The 13,198-nt window shown below is 41.5% G+C and overlaps 1 protein-coding gene across 4 annotated transcripts in view; it reads left to right on the top strand.

Moving 5' to 3' along the window:
• MYLK (myosin light chain kinase) overlaps window positions 1-13,198 on the top strand; it is a 306,953-nt gene that overhangs the window by 264,238 nt on the left and 29,517 nt on the right. For all 4 annotated transcript variants that reach the window (XM_026647402.2, XM_024215844.1, XM_024215842.1 and 1 more), the window contains exons 22-25: window positions 1,622-1,924; window positions 6,627-6,659; window positions 6,758-6,851; window positions 8,545-8,748. In XM_026647402.2, the coding sequence (XP_026503187.1) occupies window positions 1,622-1,924; window positions 6,627-6,659; window positions 6,758-6,851; window positions 8,545-8,748 (634 nt within the window). The remainder of the gene's footprint in view (window positions 1-1,621; window positions 1,925-6,626; window positions 6,660-6,757; window positions 6,852-8,544; window positions 8,749-13,198) is intronic.

Here is a 13,198-nt window from a genome sequence, read left to right as displayed (position 1 = left end):
CATCTAGTCCAGTCCCCTGCACTTGTGGCAGGACTAAGTATTATCTAGACCATTCCTGACAGGTGTTTGTCTAACCTGCTCTTAAAAATCTCCAATTATGGAGATTCCACAACCTCCCTAGGCAATTTATTCCAGTGCTTAACTACTCTGACAGTTAGGAAGTTATTCCTAATGACCAACCTAAATCGCCTTTGCTGCAGTTTAAGCCCATTGCTTCTTATCATATCCTCAGAGGTTAACAAGAACAATTTTTCTTCCTTGTAACAACCTTTTATTTACTTGAAAACTGTTATCATGTCTCCTCTCATCTTCTCTTCTCCAGACTAAGAAAACAGTTTTTTCAATCTTCCCTCATAGGTCATGTTTTCTAGACCTTTAATCATTTTTGTTGTTGTTCTCTGGACTTTCTCCAGTTTGTCCACATCTTTCCTGAAATGTGGCACCCAGAACTGGACACAATACTCCAGTTGAGGCCTAATCAGTGCGGAGTAGAGTGGAAAAATTATTTCTCGTGTCTTGCTTACAATACTCCTGATCTCTTTCTGCAGTTCTCCTTCCTAGGCAGTCATTTCCCATTTTGTACGTGTGCAACTGATTGTTCCTTTGGGAGTACTTTGCATTTGTCCTTATTGAATTTCATCCTATTTACTTCAGACCATTTCTCCAGTTTGTCCAGATCATTTTGAATTTTAATCCTATCCTCCAAAGCCATCATGCAGGCTCTACTCATGCAACTAAGAGCTGCAGGAGTGAGCCCCTAATTGGGAAACAGTTGCTCCATGCTTAAGGTTGAAGCTTAAAAAGCCCATTATATAAGCCTGTTTTCACACCTCATATCCCAACCCATAGTAGAATTTATTCAGGGAAGTTTAAAAAAAAATCAGAAGAGGATATTTAAACTTCACATGTTTTTTTTTTAAAAAAAAATCTCTGGTGTTCAAACTTTCCAGTTTTTTTTATTGGTGGGGGGTTCTACTCATAGGCTTGATTCAATGTCCATTGAAATGAATGGGAGTCTTTCCACTGAGTTCAGTGTATATTGAATCAAGCCTCATTGCTTCTTAGTAGCTTAGCCTACAACTCTAGGCAGGAAGAATGGTCTTGTGATTAGGGTGCTAGATTGGAACTCAAGAGACCTCAGTTCAATTCCCTCCTCTGTTACAGACTTCTTGTGTGACCCTGGGCAGGTTAATTATTCCCTTTGTGCCCAGTTCCCCATCTGTAAAACTCCTCACCACGCCACTCTGAGATAAAATCATAATTCTTTTTACTTGCCTTCTGGGTTTTGAGCCTTTTAGGTACACAAGTTTTCAAGTTTTTTCTCTGCAACCATATAAACTTGCTTCTTTACTAGCATGACTCCAGGAGCTTTAAGGAAGCTCAAAACATTCTGAGACTGTCAATAAAATTGAGAGAGTTAGCAACACTAATTTTAATAAACAATCTATCAAATGTATAGCATAGATCTAACTAGATGTAACAATTACAAAACAAAAGAGGTCAAAGTTGAGGATGGAGAGGGTTCTGTGGATCAGGTGGGGGAAATAATTAATGAGGGAGTAGGTGGCAGAATTAATTTGTTTGATCTAATGTATTTTTGTATGTGTGTCCCCGTTTGCAGATAAACCTGATCCCCCAGCCAGAAAACCCTGTGCCTCGGACATACAAAGTTCTTCCCTCACTCTCTCTTGGTATGGCTCTTCTTATGATGGTGGAAGCGCTGTGCAGTCCTACACTGTGGAAACCTGGAACTCAGTGGATAACAAATGGACAGATCTCACTACTTGCCGGAGCACTTCTTACAATGTCAAGTCCCTGCTGGCTGACCGGGAGTACAAATTCCGGGTGCGAGCTGCTAACGTGTATGGCATAAGTGAGCCCAGTCAAGAATCAGAACTGGTAAAAGTAGGAGAGAAACAAGAAGGTTAGTCCTTACTCAGAAAAATGATTAAACTCTGTTAGAGAATGGCCCAGGATGTTTCAAGGTAGGTGCAGCCAATTGCCAATATACATTTGTACATTGCTACTGGTGATTTGAGTGCCAATGCCTGAAATTTGAAATACTAATGCTTGATGTGAGGCATTTTTATGCTTCCATTGGGTATCTGGACAGATCAATTTTTGTGTCTTCCTAACTTGGAAAATCTGGGCCAATATTTTTCTGTCTGTTTTATGAATGCAATGAATTGTGTGTCGACTGCATTTGTTTATGTATGCTTATCTGTATTTGTTAACAAGTTTCTATAGCTCAGGAGACTTGTAGTGAGATATGGAACGTTTCACCCAAGAGTTATGGGTTCAGATTTAATCCTGTTTGAGAATGCTGGTTAGTGACTTCTGGGAAATGAATCGGTGGCCTCTGTCTACTTTGTAATGAAAACTTCACCAAAAACATCACCACAATTGACACCAGCTGGTACATTTGTTGGCAGCCTCAGTGGAGAAGCTAAGGGCAGGGAAGCTAAATTAACGTCTCATACCTAGAGACTTCAGATCCGAGGCATATTAGTGAGTCAGCATCGGAGATTTTGTGCCACAGTTGCCCATGAGGTGCCTTATCTGCAGCCAGAAAACTTAAGTCTCCAGCGCAGTGCTGTCAAACTGGCACCTTATATGAATAGCCAATTTTTTAAAGAATTTTTGAGCCAGTTACCATTCCAGAATATTTTACTCCTGTTTTATGTGCTTTTGGGGATATTTTCCACCACCATTCAACTTTTTTCCCTTGACTCTTTACCAGCGGAGAAGTTTCAAAGAGAAGAGCTTAAGCATCCTGAAACTTACACTGAACAAGGCCTATATGTTCAAAAAACAAAGAAACAAACATTTGCAACTGCGCAGCCAAATAAATTCTATATTGCATGCCTGTATCTTTATGCACACACACACATAGTGTAGAACAGGGATTGGCAACCTTTGGCACGCGGCCCATCAGGGAAATCCGCTGGCGGGCCGGGACGGTTTGTTTACCTGCAGCATCCACAGGTTTGGCCGATGGCAGCTCCCACTGGCCGCGGTTCGCCGTTCCAGGCAAATGGGAGCTGCGATCGGCCGAACCTGTGGACACTGCAGGTAAACAAACCGTCCCGGCCTGCCAGAGGATTTCCCTGATGGGCCACGTGCCAAAGGTTGCCGATCCCTGGTGTAGAATATGGAGGACCTCTTTTAGGTGCTTGCAGGGCACTGAAAAGTCCAGAATTGGAAAATAAAAGAGAACAAGATATTTTTCCATCTTTCCTACTGCCTATTTTTGGGGAGTGGATTATGTGTTTCAGCTCTCAATTCCTGTTTTGAAGTACATTATGTATGCAGTGCTTTGTGTTCTTACCTGGTTCAAATAAAGCCATAGAGAGTTTGTAATATTATCTTTTAGTGACACATCGGGGCAAAATAACAGTACAGTGGTGCAGCACTGTAAGACCTTCCACAGCTTTTTGTCAAATATTTCCACGCAGAAGTAATTTGTTCTCTTGCTTGAGCAGCTAAATTGGCGCTATATTGGTGTATTTACTTTCTCTCACAATTTAAAAGAAAATCTGAAAGGTTGATATAAATCAAGGATCAATTTTCTCTCCAAGGAAAGAAAGCAGTAAGAGTGACCATAAATTTGTAAGAAAGCTGGACAGTGCTGGCTGTTGATAACAAAAATTCCCTGTGTTGGAATGACTTCTCTCTTTGGTTGCTGGAAGAACACACTTAGGTTTGGAAACTGTCAGACTGTTCCTTTGCTTTTGCACTTCCAAGAGTTATCACTGATTGTGATGGGTGGAAACAACATCATTTTTTTAATTGAAGAGAGAAGATTTTATTATGTTTTTACAATCCCTAGCACAGTGGGGCTGGAGCACCTAGGAAGTACTGCAATCCAAATAACAAATGATAACAATAATATGGGTTGAGTAAAGAACCCACTGTACAAAGGTAACTCCTTGTATCGGGAGACAGAGTAATTTAGTGATTTCAGCAGGAGACTGGAAGCCAGGACTCCAGGATTCTGTTCGTGATGCTACAATTGACTTGGGCAAGTTACTTAAGGCCTAATTTTCAGTAATACTGAACCCAAACAATTCCAATGGAAGTCCGTGGGAAATGCGGGTGTTCAACACACCTGAAAATCAGGACTTTTAAGTTCTCACCACTGTAAACTCCTGGCCAAGTAACTAAGGCTATGCCTTCATTTTGGCTATGCCAAAAGGTGTGTGTCAAGGTTTACATGAGATAACTAACATTCATTAGCTATCTCACTGTAAAATACTAGAGGAGACAAGATGCTGGTAGTTTTTTCTGCATTGTAACTAGGTGTGCCCATCTCTAAAAAGAGGCATAATGCCTGCCTCACAGAGATGTTGAGGTCCCATGATGTGGGTGAAGCACTTGGAGATTCTCCAATGGAAAGTGCTTTAGCAGTGCAAAGTATTATTATTATGAGAGTGAAATGAGCAGGTTGCCGTATATTCACCATCAGTCCAGATTCAACATTGCTAAAGTAATGTAATAAGTCATAAAGAAGCGAAGTATGAATGGACAGCTTTGATGTTCAGTTGGTAACACTGGTTTCCAGCTGAGGAAGACATTAGCTTAGCTTCACTGAGTTCAACCACGGGGAGATGTACCTTTTTACTAACTTAGAGCTTCCACCCTTGGACCACAAGGCTCCCAGTCCAAGTCTTTGATGCAGTGATGTACATGTTGCATACACAGCAAGTCTAGCCGTGGGACATTTGGCAGACACAGCTATTGGCAAAGAGGATGGGATCTGCTCCTTCATGCAGCCCTTAAAAGGGGAGGAAAATGTGAAGTGCTCAATGTAAGTGTGATTTCCAGAGCAGAAAATCTGAGCACAGCTCCCACAGAGTGGGGGAGGGCAATCTTCCCTTCTTGCTTCCCTGCTACAGTGGCAGACTGCGGACCAGTCTGTCTCTGCTGCAGGTATGTAAATATCACAAACACAGCAGGGAAGGGGGTGATGGGGTTTCTGTTGGTTGGCTAAGTCCACTCAACTTGTCTGGCAACCAGTTTGCAGACTCATCAACATCTACTGGGTGTTGAGGGGGTCAAATTCATCTCTGTTGTCACATAAAGATGTCTATGTAACATAACTGTGTAGTCTTATTACTGTGTATCTTGCCCTCCTTCTTTCACTCATCCCTGCTATTTTATTACCAGGCACTGAGTCTAGCTTTATATTGAAAAGAACCTAGAATGTATTGGGGCTCTGTATAAATAATAAATAGTGTAAATCCATTGGCACAAAGAGGTTAAGTCACATGGTTAGGAGTGCACAAACTCAGTGGGAGAGTCAGATAATCAGGTCCAGCTGTTTGGATGGAGAGCTGCCTTGGTAGTTGTGAAACATTACAACTCACTGATCTTCAGGCCACTGAGGCCCAGTATAGTCCTGAGGAGCAATTTCAAGCAGTAACTTAGAGCAGCTCTAAATTGTGCTGACTCTAACACCCGCCCTTCCCACCCCCAAGGGCCATTATGACTGTCGCAGATTGCTGAAGCACCTCCGCTTTGGGGCTCCACCCCCTTTTCCTTGATCACCCCCAGTGCAAAATAGAGAATGACACAGGGCCATTTATGCTGACTCATCACCACTGGAGGATTCCCCTATGTACAAATCTTCAGCTGACTTAACTTGCGTTTTTGGATTTGTGCCTGCAAACAGTTGTGCATTTGGAATTGAGGTTCTGTTGAAAAAATTGGGCCTACATGACTAGGCAATTCATTTCAGATAAGCACCAAAATATGTGGGTGCTTATCTGAACTGTCCAAAGCTCTAGGTTTGCAAAATTGGCAGGACAGCTTGCAAGGACAGCCTTTCTCAGAGGTTTTTGCTTTGTTTTTTACACTTTCAGGTTTGGATGTGAGAGTTAGGGCTTGTCTACACTACCGCGGTAGTTCGACGGCTGGCAATCGAACTTCCGGGTTCGATTTATCGCGTCTGGTGTGGACGCGATAATTCGAACCAGGAAGTGCTCGCCGTCGACTGCGGTACTCCACGTCAGCGAGAGGAGTACCGCGGAGTCGACGGGGGAGCCTGCCTGCCGTGTGTGGACCGCGTCTGAACCGCGGTAAATTCGAACTAAGGTATGTCGACTTCAGCTACGTTATTCACGTAGCTGAAGTTGCGTACCTTAGATCGAATTGGGGTGTTAGTGTAGACCAGGCCTAAGAAATGTATTTTTCCTATACACAAGCATTGTCCAATTAGGGGCTTTATGGGCTTAATAATTTTAATTGTTTTATTTTTCCCTTCCTCTGAAGCATTCTGAAGGCAGCCTATTAAATAATCCAGTGATCTGATTCCTTACATTGTATGTGCCTAGTAGACATATAAACCAGCTGCTTTCTCTTCAAAGGAATATTCTACACTGATGACAACAGAAGTGCCTGGCTTCTGCTACCAGATTGTAATTTAATACATTGAGACTGAACAGACTTTTACTGTATATTTAGTATGCAAACCCTGTTAGATGGCTGCCTTTTGGTACCTAACTGATTACCCAAAGGATCTTAATTTGAGGACTAAGATTGCCTTCTCTAAGCATATACATCCTATGCAGACAGGAGTTAATCATCTCAATTTTTCTTTCCCTCCCTCTCCCCCGCTTTTTTTATAGAGCCTAAAGATGAAGCTGAGCTATCCGATGATGGTAAGAAGTTCATAATTTCATCAGAGCAAATGAATCTCTACATCTTTAATACATGTAGTATGATTTTTTTAATCACAGTTCTTAATCTTCATTTATAGAAGAGAAAGAAACAGAGGTCGACTATCGGACAGTTACTATAAATACAGAACAAAAAGTTGCGGAGTTCTACAATATTGAAGAAAGATTGGGATCGTAAGTAGACCATTAGGTTTCTTGTTTCAGCCCTTGGAATGCTGTGTTTCTAAGGCTATAAAGAGCTAGGAGGATGCACTCTTAAATGTGTACGGTATGGGCCTTTACATTCTTAGCGTTCTAGCTGGGCTGCTTGTGTGCAGTAAAAAAATATATTCTAAAGGGGTCTGGTCTTCTCTCCGTAAAAGCTCTTCATTCCCATTAACTGACATTTTAAAATAGGCATCACCTGTGCTTCTGGTGAGGGGAATGAAGCCCATAAATGCTAGATGATTCATTTTTTATTCTCTGCTCTGAAATCTGTCTGGAAGGCAGAAACTTACAGCTCCATTATATCGATTAGTGTTAATGAGATTAAACCCTACTCCCAGGTGGTAGGGTAGATTCTCTGTTGACAGTGGTCATAATCCCAAAAAGCATTAATAGTATTGCTCATTAAAGGTCAATGATGAAGTTGGCTGTATGTGTCAGTATTCAGGCTTGTGGATATGCAAATCATATGACAGGACACACTTTGAGGGACTTGTTTTGCAGTTGGCAATCAAGGCCATAGGATTCTACCTCTGTATAGTCTTCTGTACAACAAAACTAGCTGTCTCTTGTGTTTTCCACTTGTAAGCAGGGCCGGCACTTCCATTTAGGCAACCTAGGCGGTTGCCTAGGGCACCAGGATTTGGGGGGGCAGCATTTTGCTGCTGTCGGCGGCAATTCGGCGGCGGGGGGTCCTTCGGCGCTCCGGGTCTTCAGTGGCAATTCTGCGGTGGGTCCTTCACTCGCTCCAGGACCCGACGCCGAAGTGCCCCGAAGACCGGGAGCGCGGAAGGCCCCCCCCTGCCGCAGAATTGCTGACGACTACCGGGAGCGTGGAAAGACCCATGCCTAGGGTGCCAAAAACCCTGGCGCCGCTCCTGCTTGTAAGGGTTACGGTTAAGGTGGAATTGTAAGTAAACTCACATTAGCAATTGTAGCCTGAAGTAATAATGCCGGATTAGAACAGAGGTTTTCAAACTATGAGACATGCCCCACTAGGGGGGCATGGAGGAACATTCGGGGGGGACGAGTGGCGATGCCAAGCACCTCGTGCCAGTCCCATGCGGCAGGACCTGGGCCAACTCCCACTTGGAACGGGGAGAGACCACCACCTCCGCCCTGCTGCCGTAGAAGTCCATTCTTTCTATACATATATATGTAGCTGTAATGGCAGCTAATGGGAGTAATGTGCATCAGAGGGTGAAGACTCTCTAATTAGGGAGCATTGGACTGCCATAGGATTTTAGATACATGAGTGTGTATAGATTTTTAGCTTGTAGTATCAGTGTGTACAAGCATAGGTGCTTATTTTTTATTGTGACTGATGATACACACCAGACTAGCGAAGGTCAGAATTGAGCCTTCAGGGCAGATCCTCAGCTCTTTCAGATCAGCATAGCTCCCTTGACTTCAACAGAGCCACAGCCATATATACTATGTGAAGATCTCGCCTTTTGAATGTAATATTCGTCAAGTTGATTTTTCAAATCAGTGTGCCCAGTTCAGTCTTGAACAGCACTTGGACTAATGCTTGTGATCATGTGTTTTCAGTGCAAGATTTGAGTTAACCACTCTGAAAAAGTTTTTCGTTAAGTTTCGTTTTTAGTCTTAGTAGGCCATAAAATATTATAACCATTTCATGGAAATAGTTATATATTTTCAGGGGGAAATTTGGACAAGTCTTTAAACTTGTTGAGAAGAAAACTGGAAAAGTTTGGGCAGGAAAATTTTTCAAAGCATATTCAGCTAAGGATAAAGAAAATATAAGGCAGGAAATCGGCATCATGAACTGTCTACATCATCCAAAACTTGTCCAGTGTGTAGATGCCTTTGAAGAAAAAGCCAACATCGTCATGGTCTTGGAAATGTGAGTATAACCCTTGAGCACATTTTAGTTTATTGATGCCCAGTGTGTGAAGATCTCCTGATACCTTGGCAGATAATTAAAAAATAACTTGTCCTTTTTGTATAAAATATTAACTAGTGATGAGTGACGCTTAAAAAAGGCCAGATTTTTTGTTCTGGTCACATAAATCATCCAAATTTTGTCCAACTGTTTATTGAAGATATTTAAGCATCTTTGGCCAAATTATTCCTAATATATCTCCATTGATTTCAACACAATCTGGCTAAAAATTTTGTGAACACAGGCACTCATGAGATTTCTGTTGCATCCTGTATCTAGTTCAGTTGGTAATACTGAAGGAAGGGTACTTTTCTGGTGTTTCTTCTCTCTGCTTCCAGCTGGAATGTGGAAACAGAGAGAAATGTGAAAATCAAAAATAACGATTGGAGAGAAAAAATTAACCAAATATTTCAGAATCTTCAGGTCCAGATTGGTTCTAGAAATGAGAAAAGGGTTGGGGATGAGATTATTACTATTTATTTGGTTTGGCAATCTCTAAACATGCATTAGATAAAGTACTACCAATTATTTATTTAAATACTGAAAAATAGTCATTTTTCATAGATGATTGAATGGCTGTGCAGAATGAATGAATGAATCAATCAATAAATTACACCCAAGAAAGATGTGATTCAGAATGCAAACACCAAAGCCAAACTGTAACAGAATAGTTGAATTTTTATGAAAAATTCATTATAGTCATGTCTGTTAGAGGAGCAAAAAAATCAACGACAGTTCTCAACCGTTGTTAGAAGGCAAATTTATTTTCCGTCGAAGGTGGGGTCCTCTGTCTGCACCCTTAAGAGAGCCTTGGCAGAGAAGAAACAAAACTTGGTTATTTAACTCTTCGCACCCATCACTGTAGTACCTATAGAAAAATCTAGATAGATGATAGAAAGAGAATTCTAAAGTGAGTTTAATGGATGCAGACAAGATCGTATATAGTTCTTTCTGGCTGTCTAGCACCCAGACTGGCTCAACACAACCTGAGTTGCCTCTAATGTCACCACGCAGGGTCTCCCTAACTCATGGCCCATACTTAGCAGTTAAAGAAGGGACTGATGATGCCTGATTTGTTTTCCTTACTTCCACCCCACGACTCTCAAGTCCCTGCATCAAAGTTACCATCCTTCACGTCATGGACAGCTACTCATGACCACATTCATAGACCATCTGTGCTGCTTCCTAGTTGTTGAACAAAGCAATGGTGCCCCATCTTCCCACCGTCACCAGGCCTATATACACTGTTCACTTTGTGCTCCCAGCCCACACCATCACTGAAAGTGGCAGACAAGCAACATAAGAATCACAGTACAGAGCAACATGATCGTGTTATAACTATATGATAGCTATTTAATCTGTCTATCTTACCATCAGCCACCATAGTTAGTATGTAGATCATAGTACGTATTCTTTCACTTTTGCAGAAGACAGAGCTCAGAAGGTGTCCCTGTGCTGGAACTCCTTTCAAGACGGGAATCTGTATAATACAATATAGCTTGGAATGCAATGCTCAGACACCACAAACAATGAGAGCATGCATGACCAAAATGACAGTTGCATAATTTATCAGTGCACCTGTTTAATGTGAACACCATATTTGTAGCAGCAGCAGCAGGAAAGAAAATCAACTCTTGATCTCTGTTGATGTTTTGCCCAAAAGGATAGGTCAATTGCTGTGGTCCCAGCACAGCTGCTTCCCATTGTGGTGCGTAAAAAGGGAAAGGAAGGGAATTTTATTGCTGGCTTGATCTTCCTAGCAAAACACAGATTGCTTTAAGCAAAGAGACTATAGCGCTACTTGTCTTAGTTAATGCATGTTCAGACTGTGTGAAAGCTATTGTTTGCACAAGCATACTTCAGAGATTGAATCCTTGTTATGCAACATTGGTGCTTAAATATTAGATGGTGCATTTATGTTTGGATTTAAAACTTGAGCAAGTTAGTGATGGTTGGAGGAGAAAAAGTCCAACTTAGTTTGGAATTGGGAGCTGGCAGGCCTAATGGAAAACGGAGGCAAACGTATAAAGGGTTCTGGATAGTAATTTCCCCCTCCACCAAACCACCCGCTATTTTAAAAGATAAGATGCATTTAAATACCACAGAGTTTAGTTATTTTAGTCTGTGTTTAGGCATGATTTTAGGTTTTAAGCTAGTTTATTTTTGCACATCAGAGTTTCCGAGCCAGAGTTTTAGAAGATCTCAACAGCCAAGCAGTTCCCATTGTTCTCATCGGGGTATAAAAATGTAGCCAGATTTTCATCTCCCATTGGTCCACTCCAGTGAAGTGGCCAGATTTTCAATAGTGCTCAGCATTTAGCAGCTCCCCTTGTTCTCTATAGGAGCTGCTGCATATTGAGCACTTTTGGAAACTTAATTGGAATGGCTTGATGGGAGATGACCTATAAGCACACAAAGGATCCATTGCCAGACCCAGAGTCTCATTCCAGGCAATTTTCCTCAGCCTACCCTGGGCTGCCGCTCCCAGGGGATTTTCCACTTTGCTTCTCTATCACTCCTCCATCAGAGCATCCTGCAGGATTCTTCCTTGCCCTTTTTGCTGAGTACCACCTCCCAGCACTTTCTTCTTGGAGGCCTTTTTCCCCCAGCAGGTTCCTACTGCTGCCTCTCCCAGGGGACTCCCTGCTACTCCTGATCCCCCTTGCTTACTGAAAGCCTGGATCTTCATAGCTCCAGGTGCTGCCATGCCCTCTTCATTGGCCAAACTGGGAGCAACTGTTCTAGCACAGAGGCACTGGACCTGTTTCATTTCAAGGGGTCAGCCACCCTGTGACATAAGCTCTTCTAAAAAATCTGATCATGTGTATATATATCCGGGGCCAAATTCTGTTTTTGTAATGTGTGTATGCCATTCCCATTGATCTTGTACATCCAAGAAAAGAATTTGTTTCGGTATGAATATGATTGAAGACTGAAAGCCATTTACATTGAATTTAGAAATAATAGTAACAATCTGACCCACTTGCCATACAGCCAGAATCCAGCCACTTGGATGCAGGATTGTTCCCTATAATAAAATTTCTAGTACTTTGTACCCTCTTGTTTTACATGTCTCCAAAGATTTCCAGTAGAAGCTTCGTCCATTTTCTTATCGTCACTGCCAGGAGGATTGGTTTTTCTTGATATTCAGCCTAAATTTTTCCTTTTAATTTCATCCCAAAGTGTCTGGTTATTTCCCTTTGTACCATGCTGAATAATTCCTCTCTCTCCTTGGCGAATACCCTATGCAAATAATTTGGGTGGTTTAAACCTCCGTAGTTACCATGGCTTTGCTTAGCCAAGATATAGCTATTACATTCTTTTGATTGGTTCTCATAAATCAATCCCTCCAGCTCCTTAAATCATTTCAGTTGCTCTTCTCTGAAAACCCTCCAATTTGTCTACAGTTTGTTACCTGGCTTGGAGATCTAGGGGCAAGCAAATCCCAGGCAATTTAATTTCCAAATATAGAAGTAATCCTGTCTCTGTAGACATTCCAGTGCCCTGTGAATTGCTTTGAAAGTTGAGGAGTAAGTGCCTTCAGATTCTTCACTTGCCCCATAAAGCGAATTTATGTTTGCATAGACTCTAATAAACCTGAGATTATTAAAGTGCAAATAAATCTCCATTCATTTGGTATGAATGAATTGTCACAAATCAGCAAGCCTATGCATTAGGTTTGGGTATATGTCAAAATATAGTGAAGATAAGATTTCATACAAGGAAGGTCCAAAATAGGTTCTTTAAATGACCATAGTGTCTCTATGGGCACAATCTTAAAATAACAGGTGGCTAAAGACTGCAATTGCTGTGAGATGCATCCAGAAGAATATGCTTCTCAGGACCCTGAACCAAAGCCCATTGAAATCAATGCAAAGACTCCCACTGACTTGATCAGCCCTTAGATGATGATAATATTGTTCTAACTACATGAAGAAAAAACATATTCCCTCTGCCAGTGCATGGAACCTGGGTTACACTTTATCAATCCACCACCTCAAAGAACCTTTAAAAGCACAGCCAGAAAAAGAAACAACTCTGCTTTTCTAATATAATATAAACTGCAGGAAATAAATGGAACATCAAGAATCTAGGAAATGCAAGCACAGTTTATCTTAATGACATTACCAGAATAGCTAGAGGAATGAGGGGAGAGAACAGCATGCACGTACATTGACATGTAACATGGCTAAAAGGATATACTAGAGATAATGGCATAGACTCTGCAAAGTCAGAGCCAAGAAGAATGGCATTTAGAGTACAAAAAAAGAATTGTTCAGATTAGTCATTAGGTCTATTTTAAGCAGTCACTGAAGTATATTTCACTTGAAGGTTTTTGTCCTTTCTTTTTAATTTATAAGGTCTTTTGTTGGGAATCCTCTTTTAACTCAAATAAAATGGTTGTCTCTGA

The sequence above is a fragment of the Terrapene carolina genome, unplaced genomic scaffold (genome assembly GCF_002925995.2).
Source record: "Terrapene carolina triunguis isolate 2854851 unplaced genomic scaffold, T_m_triunguis-2.0 Scaffold62, whole genome shotgun sequence".
Taxonomy (NCBI): domain Eukaryota; kingdom Metazoa; phylum Chordata; order Testudines; family Emydidae; genus Terrapene; species Terrapene triunguis.
Note: the sequence above shows the minus strand (reverse complement) of the source record. Positions and strands in the feature narration are given on the sequence as shown.